At 39.3% G+C, this 25,629-nt stretch overlaps 1 protein-coding gene across 1 annotated transcript in view; it reads right to left on the bottom strand.

Annotated features, from left to right (window-relative positions):
• UBR3 (ubiquitin protein ligase E3 component n-recognin 3) overlaps window positions 1–25,629 on the bottom strand; it is a 1,090,259-nt gene that overhangs the window by 16,910 nt on the left and 1,047,720 nt on the right. The window contains 1 exon segment of the mRNA XM_053698420.1: window positions 16,970–17,109. Coding sequence (XP_053554395.1) covers window positions 16,970–17,109 — 140 coding nt within the window.

The raw sequence follows: 25,629 nt of genomic DNA, 5'->3' as shown, positions 1-25,629 counted from the left end.
AAACATGATAATGCATAATCTTCTGACTTTTAGAAGTCTGTATGATCTTCACTTGTGAGAATCCTAAATGGTCTTCAATTGTATGTGCCTTACCAAATGATAAAGAGTTTTTGTTCTTGTGAAGGGATAGTTTTATAGACTACAAAATGACCACCCCCTTTTACCACCTTACCGGATGTCCAGAACAAGAAAGATAATAAGGGAAATTATATTGAAAAGCATTTTGCTTGATCTAATTCTGGACTTAATCTATTGCATCAGTGATATTGAAGGGAAAAGATGAATCACTGATTGAACCATTGATTTCCCTTGCACAGAACCCTGACAATGTCACAATAGTAAATGATTAATTAAATGTTTAAACACAAAATAAATTCATCTGGCTTCTGTGTACATAATGGCCCTGACAAGTTACTTTCCAGCAAACTTGCTGGAATTTGCATTTATCTAAATCCAAAATTCTGTAAAGGAAAGGCTTATGCTGAAATTCTGACATTGTTTCCACCATTCTAGATGTTCATTAAGTTGAGAAGGAAAATAATATGCTTTGAGACATGCTGGTCTTGTTTATTTTCTCAGGAAGCATTTGACATCTCACTCACATGTATTGTTGACACCAACTTCTCCAACTTTTTCATCTAAGAAATGTGTGTGGCAGCAAATTTGTTACATGTGAGATTAAATTCTAAATTTCCTGTGCTGACGACACAAACCTCTAACTGGCTTTTATGTCTATTTATCCAGTCACAGTATTGATAAAATGTCAGCATCTTCTCCATCTGTACTAAGGCTTCTTTCTATGAGAAAGCAAAATGTTGTCCACACATTTTCTTCTGAATTTCTGCAATTAGTGGTCCTAGTATTTAGTTTAAAGTTTTAAGGGATAAATAAAACTAGAAATTATACCAATTTTTTTAAATGTCTATATCTTGGCCTATATCCAAACACCTACCAGATGAGACCCCCTTTCCCTAGGGGGCATGAACAGAAAAATACCATGCCTTCTGTTAAAATGTGTTTTGCTTTAGAACATTCCTAGGATGTCCATTATAGAACGAAAAAAGCAATAGGGCTTGTGAATCCCTGGTAAGAGATAAATACAAAGTAGTACTCAAAAACAGTGTGGGACAAAAAAGACAAGGAACAAAATGTAAAAATAGACATAATTTATTAAGAATTTACAAAATGAAGCATCTGCAGTCTAAACTTTGCTGAGGCTGTCTGAACTACAACTAGTTTGTAATGTGAAATTAAAGTATGGGAATTCTTCCAAACTGCAGCTTGACAAATTTCCATGACACTAGAACACCCCAAATCCTATAGTAAACCACTTTGGTAGATGCTTTTCTAGACTTTTGGAAAGTTGAAATAACTTCATCAGAGGTGTTTAACTTCTTCTACTTTGCCCACTCAGAAGCCAGGTTGCTAGACATACTGTATGTTGCATGAATTTGGATGCCGCAGAGGGACCTGGTGAGGTAGACCTAGAAACACTGGAAACATCCAAGGTGGACAAATTGCTCCATGGTCAAAAGGGTAGTCTCTCTATGGACCACCCTTTTATTCCTGATTCTGTTGAGCAGCTGTGTGATGAGGACTACTGGAAGAAAAACATACCCCAGATTCAACTTCTACAGATAAGTGTAGACATCCACTCTAATGGATGTTAAAGTTTTGAATCAAATTAAAAACAAAATTTATGCTTTACCTGATAAATTTATTTCTTTCTTGACACGATGAGTCCACGGATCATCTAATTACTATTGGGAATATCACTCCTGCCCAGCAGGAGGCAAGGAGCACCACAGCAAAGCTGTTAAATATCACCTCCCTTCCCTCCAACCCCAGTCATTCGACCGAAGCAAAGGAGAGAAAGGAAGCAACAAGGTGCAGAGGTGTCTGAAGTTTATAAAATACTAACAACCTGTCTAAAGAACAGGGCGGGCCGTGGACTCATCGTGTCAAGAAATAAATAAATTTTTCAGGTAAGCATAAATTTTGTTTTCTTTCTAATGACACGAGTCCACGGATCATCTAATTACTATTGGGAATCAATACCCAAGCTAGAGTACACATATGATAAGGGAGGGACAAGACAGGGAACCTAAACGGAAGGCACCACTGCTTGAAGAACCTTTCTCCTAAAAGAGACCTCAGCCGAGGCAAAAGTCTCAAATTTATAAAATTTTGAAAAAGTGTGAAGAGAGGACCAAGTTGCAACCTTGCAAATCTGTTCCACAGAAGCTTAATTTTTGAATGCCCAGGAAGAGGAAACAGCCCTCGTAGAATGAGCCATAACTCTCTCAGGAAGCTCCTGTCCAGCAGTTTCATAGGCAAACCGAATGATACTTTTCAGCCACAAAGAAAGAGAAGAAGCCATAGCTTTCTGCCCCTTACGTTTCCTAGAGAATACCACAAACAGAGCAGAAGACTGACGAAAATCCTTAATCGCCTGTAAATAGAATTTTAGTGCACGCACCACGTCCAGATTGTGCAGAAGCCGTTCCTTCTGAGGAGGATTAGGACACAAGGAAGGAACAACAATCTCCTGATTAATGTTCCGATCTGAAACTACTTTAGGGAGAAACCCTAACTAAGTATGCAAAACTACCTTATCCAAATGAAAAATAAGGTAAGGAGATTCAAACTGTAATGCCAAGAGCTCAGACACTCTATGAGCAGATGAGATAGCAACGAGAAACAAAACTTTCCAAGATAACAACTTAACATCTAAGGAATGCATAGGCTCAAACGGAGCCCCTTGAAGAACCTTAAGCACTAAATTAAGACTCCAGGGAGGAGTAACTGGCTTGAACACAGGCCTGACAAAACGATTGCACGTCTGCGACGTCCGCCAGACGTTTATGTAACAAAATAGACAAAGCAGATATTTGCCCCTTTAGGGAACTTGCTGATAAACCCTTCTCCAAACCTTCTTTGAGAAAGGACAGAATTCTAGGAATCCTAACTCTACTCCAAGAGTAGCCCTTGGATTCACACCAAAATAGATATTTACGCCATATCTTGTGGTAAATCTTTCTAGTCACAGGCTTACGAGCTTGAATCATGGTCTCAATGACCGATTCCAAAAATCCACGTTTGGATAAAATTAAGCGTTCAATCTCCAAGCAGTCAGCTTCAGAGAAACTAGATTTGGGTGAAGGAAGGGTCCTTGAAGTAGAAGGTCCTTCCACAACAGAAGTCTCCAAGGTGGAAGGGATGACATGCACACCAGGTCTGCATACCAAATCCTGCGAGGCCACAACGGTGCAATGAGGATCACCGACGCCCTCTCCTGCTTGATTCGAGCAATGACCCGAGGAAGAAGAGCGAACGGAGGAAATAGGTATGCGAGACTGAAATTCCAAGGTACCACCAGGGCGTCTATCAGTACAGCCTGAGGGTCCCTTGACCTCAACCCATACCTTGGGAGCTTAACATTCTGCCGAGATGCCATGAGATCCAGCTGGAAAATCAGCCTGGAAAATCCTTCCGGATAGAGTTCCCACTCCCTTGGGTGAAAGGTCTGCCTGCTCAGGAAGTCCGCCTCCCAGTTGTCCACTCCTGGGATGTGAATCGCCGACAGACAGCAATTGTGGGTCTCCGTCCACTGAATTATCTTGGCTACCTCTGTCATGGCCAAGGAACTCCGTGTTCCTCTCTGATGGTTGATGTAAGCCACTGAAGTTATGTTGTCCGACTGGAACCTGATGAACCGGGCCGAGGCTAATTGAGGCCAGGCCAGGACAGCATTGAAGATTGCTCTCAGCTCCATAATGTTAATGGGTAGAACAGTCTCTGACTGAGTCCATGTTCCCTGAGCCTTTAGAGAGCCCCAGACTGCTTCCCATCCCAGAAGGCTGGCGTCTGTTGTCACAATCACCCAAGAGGGTCTGCGAAAGCAGGTTCCTTGGGAGAGATGATCCTGAGACAACCACCAAAGAAGAGAATCCCTTGTCTCCTGCTCCAGCTGTAATTGCGGAGACAGATCTGCATAATCTCTGTTCCACTGACTGAGCATGCTTAACTGCAGAGGTCTGAGGTGGAAACGAGCAAACGGGATGATGTCCATTGCCGCTACTTGTGATGGTCCCTGTGGATGGGGACTTGCAGGTATGCGTCCTTTAAATCCACTGTTGTCATAAATTGACCCTCTTGGACCAAAGGAAGAATGGAATGAATAGTTTCCATCTTGAAGGACGGCACTCTGAGGAATTTGTTTAGACTCTTGAGATCTAAGATTGGTCTGAAGGTGCTTAAAAATCCTTTCAAAAGTAAATGTCCAAAAAGGTAGCAGCACCACAGATAAAGCTATTCAATACTTATTTACTGGGACATCACAAAGAAAAAAAGCACTTATGTATTTTGAGCAATGTGTAAAAGACCGGTATCGAAATTTATTCTGGAACCAAAAATTTCTGTTCCTTTGAGGTAATAAGCCCATTAAACATTGCCCTAGCAATACATTTTTCCAATCTCTTCTCAATCTCAAATGAGGGGCCCTGGTTAAGTGGTTTATAGACCTCACGGTCCTGAAGTTGTGTTTCAATCTCTTGCACATAGTATGATTTATCCAGGACCACAGTTGCTCTGCCCTTATCGGCCGGCTTACATATGATCTGTTTGTTTAATTTTAGATCCATGAGAGCCTTTTCCTCTATCTTAGAAAAATTCTTCTGTATCCTATTATATGTATAAGGCCCTCAATTACTATGTGCGATTAAATCCACATCTCTAAGTACCAATTGAATAAATGTCTAAATGCTATTGTTGCTAGAGCTAGGGGTAAATGAACTCTTATTCCTTAAATTTAAAGCATTCAGTGATAACATATTATATTCTGATTGAACATTGTCATCCCCCAGGGGGTTAACCCCTACAGTCCCTTGCTTGGAAAAGTGTGCTTTTAGTTTTATGCTACGAAAAAAAGTATGTAAGTCACTTTGTAAACGAAAAAAGTCACACTTAGTCATGGCGCAAAAAGATAGTCCTTTATGTAACACTTCCTTCTCAGTGTCCGTTAAGCTGTATTCGGAAATATTTACCGTTAGCTCTTGCTGCGAGTCACTCTCTGAGGCTTGGATTCCCTCCGGCCACAGAGAGCAGGGGAGTCAAAAGAAATAGGTAAATCCGTCCCATAAAGTTCCCATTCAGAAATAGAATCAATTGTTTGCAAACATTCTGAAAGTTCCAGAGGTGTTCTAGCAAAACTTCAACCATAAATTTCTAGAATAGAGACAATTTTGTATCCTCCCAGCAAGGGTTAACACAAAGGGAACAGATGGGCTTAGGCTGAGACTCATGACTAAAAAATAAAACATAAAAATAAATAAATGATAGTAAAAATGTAACAATCACCAAAGAAAAAGGTGCATATAACAACATTTTTCTAAAAAACATACTTCACAGTCATATCGGATATACCCTGGGTAGATACAGTCTGAGGAGTAACCGTTTCATAATTATCTGCACATAATATATATATATTTTTTCTGGAACATAATACTGATTATTCTGATGATTTCATCAGATATATTTTGAGGGTCACTCTTTTTCTTTTATCCCATAATTTTTTCAAATTTGAGGAGGTCTTCTATCTCCAGAGATGTGGTACCGCCATGGGAGCAAAATTTGCTCCCTCTTTTGCCAATCTTTTTCTTGGCTGGTGGGAGTTTTACCACATCTTTGGAGATAGAAACCCCTACAGGGAATGTATCTCCTTTTATAGGAGATACATAGATGATCTTCTTTTTATATGGTCAGGTAATCAATCGGACATTTTGGGATTCATTGATCATTTGAACAACAATGACATTGGACTCAGCTTTACCTTTGAGACCAGTCAGAGTTCCATAAATTACTTGGACATCACTTTGGAGGGTAATCCCAATGGTAGAATAGACTCTAGGATATTCAGAAAATCCATTTCTGGTAATTCCTTACTTTTGGGAACAAGTTGCCATCCCAAACATGTTCCTTTTGCTATTGCAAAAGGAGAATATACTCGAATTAAAAGGAATTGTACTTCCAAGGAGGATTTTCAAAATGAAGCTAAAAAACTGGAGATGAGATTGAAGGAAAGGAAGTACCCCAAAAAAAGCCATTAAAAGAGCTAAGGAATCAGTACAGGTTACATCTAGGGAGAGTCTATTAAGTACGAAAGATCAACACATCAAAGCCCAACAGGATATAACTTTTGTTACAACACATAGTGCCCAGTATCCACAGATTTGCGAGATAATCAAGAAGCATTTTTCAGTACTGAGGGCTGAGGGCAAGTTGATAGATACAGTCCAACAAGGACTCAGATGTGCTTACCGAAAGAGTCCTTCCCTAGGCTCTATACTTTCGCCCACATTACTAAAGACAGACAAGGGAGAAACAGGATCTTGGCTTAAGCATACTGGAATGTATAGATGTGGGCACAGAAAGTGCAAGCCTTGTGACTTTGTCAGGGTCACCAAAGAGTTCATGAGTGTTAAAACAACGAAAAGCTACTAAATAAATACTTGCATGCATGAATTGTAAGACATAGTCAGTAGTCTACTTGATTGAGTGTACACTATGCCAGATCCAATACATAGGATTAACTTCAAGAGACCTAAACTCTAGGATTAGGGAACATCTTTCCTCCTTTACCACCAAGAGGTCCACGACTCCTATAGTACAACACTTTGGAGTCTATCATGACAATAACCTCAAGGGGTTCACTTGGTGTGCCATTGAGAAAGTCACCAGGCCAAGCAGGGGAGGTGACTTAGATCAACTGCTCGCTAGACGCGAGGCGTTTTGGATTTTTACCTTGGGCACACGGGTGCCTGATGGTTTAAATTCAAGATATGATGTAATGAACTTGTGGGAATGAATTTGATTACATTTTCATTATCTCATGACACATCGAAATGTTTCTTGTGTTTTTCTTTCCCATTAATTCTACAGTAGGGGTAGTTACCTATCTATCCACAATAAGTATTGGCAGCACTATTTCAATAGTGGATAGATTTATTAATCATTTTTTCATGATATGTATAATACACAATTTACCTATTTAATTAATTATTTTCAACTTTTTAGTCAAGATAATATTTAATACTTCCATCTGAATATTTATCCCATGTTGTGATTTGCTGAGGGAATTGAGCTATTATCTCATCAGTATTTTCCATAGATGTATCCAGTTTCTAATAATGTTTTCAATTTTTTTGGGGTGACCTAACTTTGTATTTTGCATTTTGATTATTTTTCATTTTTCTGCCTAGCTATACATGAAATGAATTATTAATATTGGCGTCCATTAATATGTCTATGAGTGTAGTGTATCGCGTATAGAGGAACTATTACTATTTATATAGTGGGCACTTGTATAGATAGCATTGGCAATATAAGTATCATTTCTCTCTATTTTTCAATGTGCATATTTCCCCATATTATATATATTTATTTATTTATACATTCATCTATATACTAGATACATTCTTGTGACCACTGTTTGGAAAATCTATCACATTGAAAATATTATCACATTGACTATTCTATTGACTTTTCTATTGTTATTGTGTCTTTTGCTCATATGTGAGAAATATGTTTACCATTTTAGCGGATATTCTCTTCTTTATTGTGCAAATAGAAACATATGTAATATAATGTGTATATACTTATATAGCGTTTTAGGATTGTGCTTTCCAGGCATTAGAGGGTTAACAGAATGAATGTAGACATTGGTAGAAAGCTGAAGGCGTGTTTGTAAATTTGTACCAATCACACTTGTTTTACCTCGTTTTAAACCAGGTGTAGAGCACATCACAGTAGGCTATGACTACGGATTATATCCGAAACGCGTAAGCCAGACTGTGCTGCGCATTCTACACCATGTCCTTTTGTTGCTGTGTTTTTCCGTTTTTAAATAATTAAATAAAGGAACTGATTTTATGGAACAGTCTCAACTTTCTCTTTTTGAAGCTTATATTGTCCGGAGATTGGCTGTTCCCATCTGTGCTTATTTGTTTCTACATAAGAGAGAGTGTGCATATTGCAACTTTGAACCCAGCAGTGTTTTTCGAGCAGGGACTTTTTTCACTACGTCACTGGCGGAGCTGTATTGTCTTACCGGAGGAGCAGGTGTCTGGAATAAGTTGAGGCGGAGCAAGGATTTCCCTGCCTCGTTCCAGAGTGTGCTTCATTGGCCAGGATCGGGCCGCGCCTACACAGAGGCGTCCGGACAGGACTAACAGCCGCGTTCGGCGGTACCTGCCTTACCTATGGGATTGGGTGAGTGAGATCTCTACTGTTTACCTGGAGCTACGGAACAGGTTATTACACTGCAAATTCAGAGGGGTTCTTGTATTGCACTTTGCACTTTAAACGTCTGTTGTTCACGCTGATTATATCAATAGGCTGCCTTCTAATTTCTGGGTTTCTCTTTTTCTAATTTACATAATATATAAATACAATAAACAACCCACAAGTAAAATAAAGGCCTCAATGCCAAAGGAAAACCTGGCTGAACTGCAGCACTGCACTCACATAGTTCCGGTTAAACTTCTTCTTGGGATATTAAAGCTTTAAAATGTCCCAGAGCTCCGGATCAGAACCTGATGAAGACCCACAGTGAATATAAATTAAATCATGCATGCACAGGAATAGTGCTGCCCTCAGACAGAACACCTGTAACGTCACTAGGAAATAAAGTCATGGAAACATGGCAGCTCCCACAAGAAACCTCTGTATGGAGATTCCACCATCACACATGCCATAACAGTGGCCAAAGCCAATGGATTTATATGGCACTGCACTGGAAAAGATACGCAAATTTACCGGAAACAGAAGGGGGGAAGAATCCTGCATCTGAAAGATCCAAAGGAATCCTGAGCACTGAGAGGTACTCCTAGTCCTGTCCACCTACAAGCTGGACAAAACTAGGAGGAGGAAGGAGTGGCTCTTCAAAGATAACTTTATACAGGTAACTAGGAGAGTGGGCAGATTTGTTCACACCAATTGACAGAAGGATTCTCACTGGAAAGTATTACCAGGGAGGGCTAAGATACAGGCATTTTCTAGCTGTAGTGAAACCAATTAGGATCCTTGTGGAATAGGTGTCACCACTGTGAGAAGAGACTCCGGTGGAGTGTTCTCAAATCCAGAATTGGTAGGTATCCAGGTTCCATCTTTCTTTTTAGTCAGATTAAATTGAGAGTAAAACCCCTGGCCTTAAACTGCAGGTATCTACTGAATGACACTGGTTTGCATCAACTTATTTACATACTGTAAAAGAGCATATTGCTTAGAATGATCTTGTGGAATTGAGATTTGTACAAAATGGGGAGCTGGGGGTTTCAAGAGGAATTCCAAAAAGTAACCTACAATTAGATACACTATCACCCATTGATCTGTGAAACACTGACCCCCAGACATACTTGAACTAAAGCAGGCATGCCCCTGCAGGAATTGTCTGGTCCCTGGCACAGTCATCGGGTTTTAGCATTCTAAGAAGATCCAAATTTGCCTCTGATCCTCCCTCTAAATTCTGCTGCTTGCTTCCATGCTTGGGAAATAAAAGTTTCTCTAGAACAGTGGTTTTTAAACTGTGCGGCAGACCTCTCCAGGGGGCCGCCAGAGCATATAAGGGTAGGCGCGGAAACCACAAGCAGCATCTGACAATGCCACTTGCCATGTCATGGTGGAATAAGGCAAAGGGCATGGATGTAGGTGGAAGAAAGGCATTGAGGTCAAAATTGCTCAGACTGCGTTAGGTTTGTTGTTTGATAGGTAAATTGTATTTAACATAGGAGTAACAAAGAGTAAATTGAAACATAAGTGAAGCGATTTTTTGGTTGAATAGAATCAGCTATATTACAATTTTCTTTAAAGAAAAAAACAACAACATAATTTATGTAAGAACTTACCTGATAAATTAATTTCTTTCATATTGGCAAGAGTCCATGAGCTAGTGACGTATGGGATATACAATCCTACCAGGAGGGGCAAAGTTTCCCAAACCTCAAAATGCCTATAAATAAACCCCTAACCACACCCACAATTCAGTTTAACGCATAGCCAAGTAGTGGGGTGATACAATAAGGAGTAAGAAAGCATACAAAAAGAGGAACTGGAAAAATAATTGTGCTTTTATACAAAAATCATGAACACTATAAAAAGGGTGGGCCTCATGGACTCTTACCAATATGAAAGAAATTAATTTATCAGGTAAGTTCTTACATATATTATGTTTTCTTTCATGCAATTGGCAAGAGTCCATGAGCTAGTGACGTATGGGATAGAAATACCCAAGATGTGGGAGACCATAGAAGAGTCACTAGAAAGGGAGGGATAAAATAAAAACAGCTATTTCCGCTGAAAAAAATAAATCCACAAAAAAATAAGTCTTTCTTATAAATTACAAGAAAAAAACTTAAATCATAAGCAGAAGAATCAAACAGACAGCTGCCCGAAGAACTTTTCTACCAAAGACTGCTTCTGCAGAAGAAAAAACATCAAAACGGTAGAATTTAGTAAATGTGTGCAAAGAAGACCAAGTTGTTGCTTTGCAAATCTGATCAACTGAAGCTTCATTCTTAAAAGCCCAAGAAGTGGCGACTGATCTAGTAGAATTAGCTGTAATTCTCTGAGGCGGAGACTGTCCCGCCTCCAAATAAGCCTTGTGAATCAAAAACTTTAACCAGGATGCCAAAGAAATGGCAGAAGCTTTCTGGCCTTTCCTGGAACCAGAAAAAACAACAAATAGACTGGAAGTCTTTATAAAATCCTTAGTAGCTTCGATATTGTATTTCAAAGCTCTTACAACATCTAAAGAATGGCAAGATCTTTCAAGAGCATTCTTAGGATTAGGACACAAAGAAGGAACAACAAATTCCCTACTAATGTTGTTAGAATTCACAACCTTAGGAAGAAGTTTAAACGAAGTCCTCAAAAACAGCTTTATCTTGATGAAAAATCAGAAAAGAAGACTCACAAGAGAGCGCAGACAATTCAAAAACTCTTCTAGCAGAAGAGATAGCCAAAATGAACAACACTTTCCAAGAAAGTAGTTTAATATCCAAATAATGCATAGGCTCAAACGGAGGAGCCTGCAAAGCTTTTAAAACCAAATTAAGACTCCAAGGAGGAGAAATTCATTTAATAACAGGCTTGATAAGAAACAAAGCCTGAACAAAACAGTGAATATCAGGAAGCTTAGCAATCTTTCTACAAAATAAAACAGAAAGAGCAGAGATTTGTCCCTTCAAAGTACTTGCAGGCAAACCTTTATCCAAACCATCCTGAAGAAACTAAAATTCTAGGAATTTTAAAAGAATGCCAAGAGAATTTATGAGAACACCACCATGAAATATAGGTTTTCCAAACCCGATAATAAATCTTCCTTGAAACAGACTTACGAGCCTGAAACATAGTATTAATCACTGAGTCAGAGAAACCTCTATGACTAAGCATTCAATTTCCATACCTTCAAATTTAGCGATTTGAGATCCTGATGGAAAAACGGCCCTTGAGACAGAAAGTCTGGCCTTAACGGAAGGGGCCAAGGTTGGCAACTGGACATTGGGACAAGATCCACATACCAAAACCTGTAAGGCCATGCCGGTGCTATCAGAAACTCACAAGATTGTTCCATTATGACCAAGGAACTGCTAACGCATCCACTATCTCTGCCTGAGGATCCCTGGACCTGGAAAGGTACCTGGGAAGCTTCTTGTTGCCATCAGATCTATTTCGGGAAGACCACACATCTGAACAATCTGATAAAATACATCTGGATGGAGAGACTACTCCCCTGGATGTAAGAACTGGCGGCTGAGATAATCCACATCCCAATTGTCTACACCAGGGATATGAATCGCAGAAATTAGACATTGATAAAGGACTGCGAGTCCCCCTTTGATGTTTGACATATGCCACAGTTGTGATATTGTCTGTCTGAAAACGAATGAATAATTCTCTCTTTAATAGCGGCCAAGCCTGAAGGGCCCTGAAAATAGCACAGAGTTCTAAAATATTGATTGGTAACCTCGCCTCTTGAGGATTCCAAACTCCTTGTGCTGTCAGAGACCCCCAGACAGCTCCCCAACCTGTGAGACTTGCATCTGTTGAAATCACAGTCCAGGCAGACGAACAAAAGAGGCCCCTTGAATAATCCGATGATGGACTAAGCACCAGGACAGAGAGAGTTGAATGTTGGGATATAAGTATATCAACTGTGATATCCGAGTATAATCCCTGCACCATTGATTCAGCATGCAAATCTGCAGAGGTCTCATATGAAAATGAGCAAAGGGGATCACATCCCATGCTGCAGTCATGAGACCTAAACTTCCATGCACATAGCCCCTGAAGGGAATGATCAAGACTAAAGGTTTCGACAGGCAGAAACCAATTTTATTTGTCTCTTGACTGTTAAAGACAGAGTCATGGACACTGAATCTATCTGGAAACCTAAAAAGGTGACACTTGGCTGAGGAATCAAAGAACTCTTTGGTAAATTGCTCCTCCAACCATGTCTTTGAATTAACAACACAAGTTGATGTGTGAGATTCTGCTTTCTGCTAAATGCAAAGACTGAGCCAGTACCAAGATATCGTCCAAATAAGGAAAAGATTCTTGGAGCTGTTGCTAGGCCAAATGGAAGAGCAACAATTTGGTAATGCTTGTCTAGAAAAGAGAATCTCAGAAACAGATAGTGGTCTGGATGAATCGGAATGTGAAGATAAGCATCCTGTAAGTCTGTTGTGGACATAAAATGCCCTTGCTGAACAAAAGGCAGAATAGTCCTTATAGTCACCATCTTGAAAGTTGGGACTCTTACAAAACGATTTAAAAACTTCAGATCCAGAAGTGGTCTGAAAGAATTTTCCTTCTTCGGGACAATGAATAGATTTGAATAAAAACCCAGACCCTGTTCCAGAAATGGAACTGGTACAATCACTCCTGAAAGCTCTAGATCTGAAACACACTTCAGAAAAGCCTGAGCTTTCACATGATTTGTTGGAACGTGAGAGAGAACAAATCTTCTCACAGGAGGTCTTATTTTGAAACCTATTCGATACCCCTGGGAGACAATATTCTGAATCCAATGTTTCCGAATGAAACCTGCCCAAATGTCTTGAAATAATTTAAATTTCCCCCCCACCAGCAGAACTGGATCGAGGGCCGCAGCATAGATGGCTTTGGTTTTTTGTAAGCTTTGGATTTATTCCAACTTAAGGTTGGCTTCCAATTGGAGCCAGAGTCTTTAGGGGAAGGAATGGTTTTCTGTTCTCTATTCTGACGAAAGGAACGAAACCGATTAGAAGCTTTAGATTTGCCTTTAGACTTTTTATCTTGAGGCAAAAACGTTTTAAAAGACCTTTTATGTTTATTTAAAGGCGGTATAGCAGCCATAGCCTTCTGTATCGCATCAGCAATATATATTCATATCAACAGGGATATCATGTACTTTAGATGTTGAAGGAACAACAGATACTGTACTAGCACTAATCAAAACCTTGTTTGCATTCAAAAGCTTATCATGACAACTGTTACATACTACAGTTGGAGATATAATCTCCACTAGCTAACAACAGATACACTCAGCTTTGGTAGAACTGTGTTCAGGAAGCATGGTTCAAACAGCGACTTCTGAGATAGGATCAGATTGAGACATCTTGTAAAATGTGAAAAAAAAAAATAACATTAAACAAAAATATCTTATTTCCACATATAGCAGTTTCAGGAATGGGAAAAAAATGCAAAAATTAACAAAAAAGCAAATAGCATTGCCCTCTGAGCACAAAGAAGGCAAGATCATATAGGAAGTGAGGTAAAATATAAATACATCCGGAAATGATGCAACTCGCATAATAACAAACGCAATTTTGAGCAAAACAACCTCTTGTCAACTAAGACGCAGGAAAAGACGAACTTGCGTCATGACAGACGCACATTCACTGCCCAAAAAATTGCTTGCGCCAAGAATGACGCAATAAATAACAGCATTTTGCACCCTTGTGAGCCTAATATGCCAGCAAGTTTTAAAAGAAAAACAAGTCAAATTGAAAAAAGACTATACCCCAGGTAAGACAAACTTCCTAAACATGATTTCCATAACGAAACTGCTGGACTGCAAAGGGAAATACACATAGACCTGACTCATGGCAAATAAGTAAAATACATATATTTAAAACATTATATTAATACATAAAGCGCCAAAACATAGCTGAGTGTGTCTTAAAATAATGATACATACTTACCAAAAGACACCCATCCACATATAGCAGATAGCCAAACCAGTACTGAAAGCTATCAGCAGAGGTAATGGTATATAAGAGTATATCGTCAATCTGAAAAGAGAGGTAGGAGATGAATCCCTACGACCGATAACAGGGAACCCTTAAAAAGATTTCCCACAAGGAAAACTATAACATCAAACAGGCGATAATCTCTTCACATCCCTCTGACAAACACTGTACTCTGAGAGGAATTGGGCTTCAGAATGCTTAGAAGCACTTATCACAAAAGAAATTAGAAAACATCAAGCACAAACTTACTTCATCACCTCCATAGGAGGCAAAGTTAGTAAAACGAATTGTGGGTGTGGTGAGGGATGTATTTATAGGCATTTTGAGGTTTGGGAAACTTTGCCCCTCCTGGTCGGAATGTATATCCCATGCGTCACTAGCTCTGGACTCTTGCCAATTACATGAAAGAAAAAGCAACTTCTATTATGAGGGTGGGCGTTATCTTCTAAATTCTGTCAGCAGGGAGGTCCACCACCTAACACTTTGAAAAAACCCTGCTCTAGAAGAACTTTAGCTTTCTTGGCATTAGTTTGAAATCTCTGACAGGAACATAATGCAGATCTTTTAATCTTGGAGGCTTAGGGCAAAAAAATGACCTTCCCCCAGTCCATTTTGCGATCAGGTCATCAAGCGTTTCTCCAAACAGCATAGATGGCTCAAAAAGAAGGTCCAGCAAATTCACTTAAGAGGCTGAATTAGCCTACCATAGTTTTTACTATAAAGCATGTCTTTTCAGATCTTAGAGAACTATACCTCTAGCATTAAGGGAGAGTAGATCTTTCACAATCTGTGAATAAAATTTAAGACGCTTGATGGCTGACATTCCAAAATTAAGTTTGCTTAACAGAGGTAGAAAATTCAATAGGATCAAAAACACAATCAGGATGAAATTCTTCTGGCTCAGGCAGGTTTAGCATAAAGGGCAAAATTTCCAGGCACAATACTAGGCTAAGAGCTGCAAGACAGAAAAAGAGAAACAAAAGAAAGATTTAGAAAAAGGGGAAAGATAAACACAGTTTCGAAAAAGCACCGAGGTCACTGAAATAAAATCATATACCATCGCTGCTGTGCAAAACGGCAGGCTGAACATCCTGGGCACACATCAAATGATCAGAAGACTACATCTGAAATGCAGGGAAAGCAGCAGTTTGCTTGCAGTGTTGAAGAGATAGAGAGCTTACTGACTCACTATATCTCACTAACTGCTTCCTGCTCAAACCGTTGAGCTCTCCTTTTGTCATTGAGAGTGAATGAGTTCCTGCGCCACTTGATGACACTTACATTTAGGTCTTGATAATGGAATTCCGGGGGAAATGGCGGCATTCCCTGAGCTAATCCTAGCAGTGCCCACTAGCTTGCTTTAATTGTTTGTATGAAATCCATTTGCAGGGGAATGATACAAGTAATTCAGCAGTGGAAAGCAGCATAACTCCACTGTGACATGGGAAATAGGACTCGGTTCTGTCCATTCTATGATGGACACAGAACTAGTAATACCCTGAAGGAAAACAGGGTAACATTTTAAACAGGTAAAAGGGGGTGTGGTATTTTTCTGTCTCACCAGGTAAGTGTGGAGTATAAAGGCCAAGACAATGCAATATTGGAAGGTCACAAACTAGAAATGAGTTTTGCTGCAAAATGCAGATGGCTTCATGACTGCCAACCACTAGAGCATGGGAGTCTGACATCTATGTAAACCAGAAATGCATTCAGAGGTGTTAGCTTCATTACCATTAAAAGTGAATGTGCAGTCATAATACAGTACCTGACCTTTAATCTAGTCATCCTTACTGTAGCCACTAAAATACGACTTTACCTTTTAATAGTTCCACAAAGAGGGAGATGCTTCACTAGTGGAACCAAACTAAATTTGAAAGACATGATTACTAAACCTTGGTTTACAAAATATTGTTTAAAGGGGTATGAAACAAAAAAAATATTTTTTGATTGAGACAAAACATACCATTTTAAAAAAAGTTTCCAATTTATAACTATTATCAAATTTGTTTCGTTCCGATGGTATTCTTTGTTGAAGAGATACCTAGGTAGGCATTTGGAGTACTACATGGCAGGACATAGTGCTGCCATCTAGTGCTCTTGCATATGGATAAGATTCTTGCAAAACTGCTGCCATATAGTGCTCCAGACATGGGCCAGCTATTAACTTAAATCCCTGCTTTTCAACAAAAGATACCAAGAGTACAAAGAAAAATTGATAATAGAAGTAAATTGGAAAGTTGTTTCAAATTACTTGCTCTATCTAAATCATAAAGGAAAAAATTGTGTTTCCTATGCCTTTAATTTGAAAATGCTTTAGCAATTAGTAAAGCACAAACACAACTGTAATGACTACTTGTGTGGAAGTCTAAGTAACATACTCAAACCCAACTCAACAAATCTTCCAAATATGTTGTACAATGTGCTTTATTAGTGTAGCCAAAGAAAAGAAACAGCATGGTATTCCTACAACAGCAGCAAACATGCCATTTATTAGTAATGATGCACAAACAAATAAATAAAAGATATAATTTTGGTTGTTAGATAAAATATTCATCATAAGCCTATTCTTATTTAATTATAATTAATAATTGTATTATATATGTTTAGAGATCCTCTCAATCAACAGAGACAACAAAAGAAGTCATCACAGAACATAATTTAATGGGCATTCCAAATGTTACCTAAGATCTCTGTCTTCTTCTCCATGAGCATCAAGATATACAGACCCCCAGAGGCAGAAACGATGACCTCGAATGATGATGATGACAGAAGCATTGATTAAAAGGAATATCCCTGTTCCAGCACCACAGTTTTGGGAGTGCTATGGAGAGAAACATATCATGTTAGACTAAGACAGTCTGTAACCAAGATAAATATCATCTGATAATGTGTTAAACAACAGATGAATACAGCGTTACAAAAAGGGTTAAACTGCTGCTTCATAAATATTGGATGCATTCCCCCTTGACAAACCTGACCCAAAGTATCTATCAAAGGTGTTATATGTTCTACTTGGAGCTACAGATAGAATATAAGTGTGCTTTTAGTTAGTTTACGTACAAAATGTAATTATTATTGTAAATATAATTTTAATTTATTTTTAAATATAAAATTATCTTTAACAGCACTACTATTTTCAATGTTGGCATATAATTATAATATAATAAAGAAAATGAATATTAAAAACCCCCCAAAAAAACAAAATTTCAGTCCAGATTTAATAATACTCCATTAGACTCTGTACTGTTAATTTATTCCAGCCTTCATGTTTTTTGATGACTTGTTAGCAAAACAACAAAAATGTATGCTTACCTGATAAATCAATTTCTTTCATGATGGTGAGAATCCATTAGTCATCACGTGTTGGAATTCCCCTAACTAATAGGAGTAGGCAAAAGATACCCCAAAATACCCAGAGCTTTAAATCCCACTTCCTTCCAATGATCCTCAGTTATACATATAGCCAAGTACAGTAGATGAGGGGAAAAAAGAAAAGCAGGAAAGAAAGCAGGGCAAAAGAAGTACAAAACAAGTAATGCTGCCATCTGTACAACAAGAAAGGGCTGGGCTTGTGGACTCTCACCATCATGAAAGAAATTAATTTATCAGGTAAGCGTGCATTTTTTTTCTAGATGGTGAGAGTCCACGAGTCATCAAATGTGGGAGTCAATACCCAAGCAACCGTGAAATAGGGTGGAACAAACAGTAAAGGCAGGACATTACTAATCAGGCACTAAGGCCCGCAAAACTTTCCTGTCAAACGCAGCCTCTTAGCAGACACACATACAAAAGTGATAAAACTTAAAAAAATGCAAAGAAAACCAAGAAGCTGTCTTGCAAAAAAAAAAAATAAGCCCTAAAATAAGATGACCAAGAAGTGGCAACTGCTCTAGTAGAATGTGCAATTATGCACACAGGGGGTGCCTTCCACACCATCAAAGATGCCTTATAAAAAACATAATTTATGCTTACTTGATAAATTAATTTCTTTCATGGTGGTGAGAATGCACTTAAAATTAATCAAACGGGCAAAAAAAAATCAAACTGAGACAACTGCCTGAATAACCTATCTACCAAAGGGTGCTTCAGAAGAAGACAAAATATCAAAATGGTGGAATTTAGTAAAATTTAGTAATAGTTGCCTTGCAAATATTTATTCTTGAAAGCCCAAGAAAAGGGCAACTGACCTAGTAGAATGAGCATTAATCCAAGGCGGTGGAGGCTGACCTGCCTCATAGTAAGCATTGTGAATAAAAATTTCATCCAAGAGGCCAAAGAAACAGCAGAGGCCTTCTGACCCTTCCTAGGGCCAGAAAAAAAGAATAAACAAACTGGAAGTTTGTCTAAAATCCTTAGTAGCATTAATGTAATATTTCGATGCCCTAACATCATCCATATAACGCAAATATCTCTCAGAAGCATTTTTAGGATTAGGACACAAAGAGGCCGAATTATCAAGCCGTCAACTGTGCTGCATTCGCCGGGACCAATACGCTCGCCTAACATCGCGGCCGCTGGCCTGAATACGATCGCCATATTTATCAAAAAAGCCGCGCACCAAGTCGGGGGGCGATGAGCAGCGGACTGTTGTTAACTAACAGTCATCGATATCGCTGCTATTCGGCTTTTTCCCAACTTTATTTATACCCTGTCACTAAACACCGTCACTATACTAAAATGTTTAACCCCTATCCCGCCGCTCCGGACCCCGCGGCAACTTTAATAAAGTTATTAACCCCCTATCCCGCCACTCCCGGAGCCCACCGCAACTTTAATAAAGCAATTAACTCCTATCCCGCCGCTCCCGGACCCCTCCGCAACTAAATACATGTATTAACCCCTAAACCCCTGGCCTCCCACATCACTAACACTTACTAAACCTATTAACCCCTAAACCGTCAGCCCCCCATATCGCCATAAACTAAATTAAGCTATTAACCCCTAAACCTAACAACCCGCTAACTTAACATTATAATTACCTCATCCCTATCTTATAATAAATTAAAACTTACCTTTAGAATTAAAATAAACTATATTAAACTATTAATTAACCTACCCTAACTATTATACTAAAATTACATTAAACTCTATTAAACTATTAATTAACCTACCCTAACTATTATACTAAAATTACATTAAACTATATTAAACTACCCTATTATACTAAAATTACATTAAACGAACAATTAAATTAACTATATTACATATTTAAAAACCTAACCCTACTCAAGTTATTTAAATCTACTATTAAAAATTACTAAATTACAAAAAAATAAAAAACCACAGTATCAAAAATAAAAAAGAATTACACCTAATCTAAGAGGCCTATCAAAATAAAAAAAAACCCTAGCCTACACTAAACTACCAATGGCCCTTAAAGGGCCTTTTGCAGGGCATTGCCCCAAAGAAATATCAGCTCTTTTACCTACAAAAAAATAAATAAAAACACCCCCCAACAGTAAAACCCACCACCCACACAACCAACTCCCCCAAATAAAACCCTATCTTCATCCAAGCGGGACGAAGACCTCATTGAAGCCGGCATCTTCTATCTTCATCCATCCGGCGCGGGTCCATCTTCAAGACATCCGGCGCGGAGCATACTCTTCTTCCGATGGTCAACGACGAATGAAGTTTCCCTTTAAGGTACGTCATCCAAGATGGCGTCCCTTACATTCTGATTGGGTGATAGAATTCTATCAGCCAATAGGAAGTAAAGGGGAAAAAATCCTATTGGCTGTTGCAATCAGCCAATAGCATTGAGCTTTTATCCTATTGGCTGATCCAATCAGCCAATAGGATTGAGCTTGCATTCTATTGGCTATTCCAATCAGCCAATAGAATGCAAGCTCAATCCTATTGGCTGATTGCAACAGCCAATAGGATTTTTTTCCTCTTTAATTCCTATTGGCTGATAGAATTCTATCAGCCAATCGGAATGTAAGGGACGCCATCTTGGATGACGTACCTTAAAGGGAAACTTCATTCGTCGTTGACCATCGGAAGAAGAGGATGCTCTGCGCCGAATGTCTTAAAGATGGAGCTGTTCCGCGCCGGATGAATGAAGATAGAAGATGCCGTCTGGATGAAGACTTCTGCCGGTTTGGATGAAGACTTCGGCCCGCTTGGATGAAGACTTCGGCCCGCTTGGATGAAGACTTCGGCCCGCTTCGCTGAGGATGGATGTCCGGTCTTCGAAAACTGTAAGTGGATCGTCGGTGGTTAGTGTTAGGTTTTTTTAAGGGTTTATTGGGTGGGTTTTAATTTTATGTTAGGGACTTTGGGAAGTAAAAGAGCTAAATGCCCTTTGAAGGGCAATGCCCAAACAAATGCCCTTTTCAGGGCAATGGGGAGCTTAGGTTTTTTAGATATGGTTTTATTTGGGGGGGTTGGTTGGTTGGGTGGTGGGTTTTACTGTTGGGGGTGTTTGTATTTTTTTTTACAGGTAAAAGAGCTGATTTCTTTGGGGCAATGCCCTGCAAAAGGCCCTGCTAGGGTTTTTTTTTTATTTTAGGGGGTCTTTTTTATTTTAGATTAGGTGCAATTCTTTTTTATTTTTGATACTGTGGTTTTTTATTTTTTGTAACAGTGTTTTTTATTTTTTGTAACTTAGTTGTTAATTTTTTTGTAATTTAGTAATGTTTTATAGTAGATTTAAATAACTTAAGTAGGGTTAGGTTTTTAAATATGTAATATAGTTAATTTAATTGTTAGTTTAATGTAGTTTTAGTATAATAGTTAGGGTAGGTTAATTAATAGTTTAATATAGTTTAATGTAATTTTTGGATAATAGGGTAGGTTATTAATAGTTTAATATAGTTTATTTTAATTCTAAAGGTAAGTTTTAATTTATTATAAGATAGGGATGAGTTAATATTTACTGTAAAGTTAGCGGGTTGTTAGGTTTAGGGGTTAATAGCTTAATTTAGTTTATGGCGATATGGGGGGCTGGCGGTTTAGGGGTTAATAGGTTTAGTTAGTGGTAGTAAAGTGGGAGGCCAGGGGTTTATGGATTAATACATTTATTTAGTTGCGGCGGGGTCCGGGAGCGGCGGGATAGGGGTTAATACATTTATTTAGTTGTGGTGGGGTCCGGGAGCGGCGGGATAGGGGTTAATACTTTTAGTTAGTTGCGGTGGGCTCCGGGAGCGGCGGGATAGGGGTTAATATATTTATTTAGTTGCGGTAGGGTCCGGGAGAGGCGGAATAGGGGCTAATAACATTATGTAGATGGCGGCGATATCGGGGGCGGCAGATAAGTTGTGTTTAGACTCAGTGGTTATGTTAGCGTGTTAGGTGTAAACGTAATTTGTTTTCTACCATAGAAATCAATGGGATATCTGGCAGCATCGAACATAAGCTTTCGCTGCTTTCAGATTCCTATGGAATCCTCAGCCTCCAGGGTGGCGGATTGAAAACCAGGTTCCCTGGGCCGGAATAGTGGCGAGCGTACCTGTTAGAAATTTGATAACTTTCAAAAGTTGTCAGATAGTGCCGAATTTGTATTCGGCACATCTGTAATGACGTAAGTATCGATCTGTGTCGGATTGAGACCGGCGGATTGTATGTTACAAATTTCAACTTTTGCCGGTCTGTAGGCATTAATAACTAGGTCGAATCAGGCTCGCCACAATTACGATGCGGAATTCCAGCGTATTTGCGGTTGACGGCTTGATAAATATCCCTCAAAGAACGAACAACAATCTTTCTGCTAATGTTGTTTGAAAAAAACAACCTGGGGTAAAAAAATTAATTACGTCCGCAAAACAGCCTTATCCTAATGAAAAATTAGATAAGGAAGTTCGCAAGAAAGAGCAGATAACTCAGAAACTGTTCTAGCAGAAGAAATAGCCAAAATAAATAACTATTCCAAGAAAGTAGTTTAATGTCCAATTTATGCATAGGTTCAAAAGGAGGAGCCTGCAAAAATCTTATCAGGTTAAGATTCCATGGAGGGGAAATAGGCTTGATAACAGGTTTAATATGAACCAAAGCCAGAACAAAACTATGAATATTAGGAAGATTAGCAATCTTTCTGTGGAACAAGACTGAAAGAGAAGAAATCTGCCCCTTCAGAGCACTGGCAAAAAGGTCCTTATCTATACCATCCTACAAAAACTGCAGAATCCTAGGAATTCTGAAAGAATGCCAAGAAAAAACATCTATACTATAATTGCGTTCTTAATGTCCGTCGCCGTCGGCAGTTGCGCACGCATCCTCAAAGGAATTTTGTCAGCGTGCGCAGCCAAAAGAATCCACCTGGATGCAGCGAAGTCCAAAGCCCAAAGATCTGGGACATTTTGTAACCATGCCTGACAAAACAGGGAAAGTCTGCCCCCCACTTGATCTGATCCCGGACAGAGGGCCGACCCTTCATGCTGACTTAGAGTCAGCTGTGGGTTTCTTAGATTGTTTTCCCTTGTTCCAAGACTGATTGGGTCTCAAAGAAGACTTGGATTGCTCCTGCTTGGAAGCGGAACAGGAAGACTTTTAACCTTTGAAGTTATGAAAGGAATGAAAATTACTTTGACGTCCTTTAAGTCTGTTCTTCTTGTCTTGCGGTAGAAAAGATCCTTTTCCACCCGAAATATCAAAAATAATTTCTGCCAGGCCAGGTCCAAACAAGGTTTTACCCTTGTAAGGAAGCACAAGAAGCTTAGACTTGGAAGAAACATCAGTTGACCAAGATTTTAGCCACAAAGTCCTGCGGGCCAAGACAGAGAAGTCAGACATCGTGGCCCCTAATCTAATAACTTGCATGTTAGCATCAGAAATAAAGGAATTTGCTATCTTAAGAGCCTTAATCCTATCTGGGATTTCCTCCAATGGAGTCTCTTCTAAAATAGATTCAGACAAGGCATTGCACCAGTAAGATGCTGCACTTGTTACAGTGACAATACAAACTGCAGGTTGCCATTGAAGACCCTGATGAACATACATCTTTTTCAAATAAGCCTCCAGCTTCTTGTTCATGGTATCCTTAAAGGAGCAGCTATTCTCTATAGGGATCATAGATCTCTTAGCCAGGGTAGAAATAGTAGAAATAGAAATCTTTCATGGGGTCAGCAACAGGAAACATCTTTTTAAGACTGAAGACGGGGAGAAAGGCATTCCTGGCTTCTCCAATTCCTGTGAAATAATCTCCGTCACACGGTCTGGAACAGAAAACACTTCCACTGAGGAAGGAACATCATAGCATTTATTAAGCTTACTAGATTTTTTAAGGTTAACCACGACAGGAGAATCAGAGTCGTCCAGAGTAACCAATACCTCCTTTAATAATACACGAAGGTGTTCAAGCTTAAACTTGAAGTTTACTTCTGCAACCTCAGACAAAGGATTTACACTGTCAGAATCTGAGATTTCACCCTCAGAAGCTAGCAAGGTAACCTCCTCAAGGTTATGAGGGAGGTCAACCTGCATAGCAGCAGCAGAAACAAATACCTTACTATCTGATAAATGTTTAGTTTTCCTCTTGTGCTTTCTCAATACAGGAAAAGCAGACAATGCTGCAGATACCGCAGAAGATATCTGTGCGGCAAAATCTGCAGGCAAATATACTCCACCAGGAGGTTGAGAAGAACCGCAGGGCACTGCATATGACGCCAGAGAGGCTTGGGACGTTTGAGGAGAAAGCTGTGGCATTGCCTGAACAGCATTATCCTGGAGACAATAGGCTCAGACAGCTACAATTTGTCCTTACATTCTAGCGTTCTGGCAAAACACGTGGCACAAAATTGCATGGGCAAAACAATTTGGGCCTCTAGACACAAAAGACACTTATCAGAAGAAACAGAGTTTATATCAGTGTCCATTTGAAATAACCAAATTACCCCTACTAAAAGAGAATTTAAACTAAAATTATTTTTTTTTAAAGAAAATCTTAAAAACCAAATAAACATTAACACGCTAAACACAAAATTATTCTCAAATGAACTAAACACTGCCACAGTATTCCTAAATAAACAAGAAAAATAAAATTAGTCCCAAAATTCTGCAGAGTTAATTCCTTAAAGAGACACTAAACCCAAATGTTTTCTTTCATGATTCAGATAGAGCATGGAATTTTTAGAAACTTTCTAATTTACTCCTATTATCAAGTGGGCAGCACTTGTTTATTGGTGCTGTCCAACAAGCAAGGACAACCCAGGTTGTGAACCAAAAATGGGCCAGCTTCTAAACTTGCATTCTTGCTTTTCAAATAAAGATAGCAAGAGAATGAAGCAAGAGAATGAAGAAAAACTGATAATAGAAGTAAATTAGAAAGTTGCTTAAAAACAGAATTTATGCTTACCTGATAAATTACTTTCTCCAACGGTGTGTCCGGTCCACGGTGTCATCCATTACTTGTGGGATATTCTCCTCCCCCACAGGGAAAGGCAAGGAGAGCACACAGCAAGAGCTGTCCATATAGTCCCTCCCAGGCTCCGCCCCCCCAGTCATTCGACCGACGGTTAGGAGAAAAAAAGGAGAAACTATAGTGTGCCGTGGTGACTGTAGTGTATAGAGAAAGAAATTCTTCAAACCTGATTAAAAAACCAGGGTGGGCCGTGGACCGGACACACCGTTGGAGAAAGTAATTTATCAGGTAAGCATAAATTCTGTTTTCTCCAACATTGGTGTGTCCGGTCCACGGTGTCATCCATTACTTGTGGGAACCAATACCAAAGCTTTAGGACACGGATGAAGGGAGGGAGCAAATCAGGTTACCTAAACAGAAGGCACCACGGCTTGCAAAACCTTTCTCCCAAAAATAGCCTCCGAAGAAGCAAAAGTATCAAATTTGTAGAATTTGGACAAAGTGTGCAGAGAAGACCAGGTCGCTGCCTTACATATCTGATCAACAGAAGCCTCGTTCTTGAAGCCATGTGGAAGCCACAGCCCTAGTAGAGTGAGCTGTGATTCGTTCAGGAGGCTGCCGTCCGGCAGTCTCGTAAGCCAATCGTATGATGCTTTTCAGCCAAAAGGAAAGAGGTAGCAGTAGCTTTTTTTGACCTCTCCTCTTGCCAGAATAAACTACAAACAGAGAAGACGTTTGTCTGAAATCCTTTGTTGCTTCTAAATAGAACTTTAAAGCACGGACTACATCTAAATTGTGTAACAAGCGTTCCTTCTTTGAAACTGGATTCGGACACAAAGAAGGCACAACTATTTCCTGGTTAATATTCTTGTTGGAAACAACCTTTGGAAGGAAACCAGGTTTAGTACGCAAAACAACCTTATCTGAATGGAACACCAGATAGGGCGGAGTACACTGCAGAGCAGATAATTCAGAAACTCTTCTAGCAGAAGAATAGCAACCAAAAACAGAACTTTCCAAGATAACAACTTGATATCTATG

Source organism: Bombina bombina, chromosome 1, assembly GCF_027579735.1.
Source record: "Bombina bombina isolate aBomBom1 chromosome 1, aBomBom1.pri, whole genome shotgun sequence".
NCBI classification, from domain to species: domain Eukaryota; kingdom Metazoa; phylum Chordata; class Amphibia; order Anura; family Bombinatoridae; genus Bombina; species Bombina bombina.
Note: the sequence above shows the minus strand (reverse complement) of the source record. Positions and strands in the feature narration are given on the sequence as shown.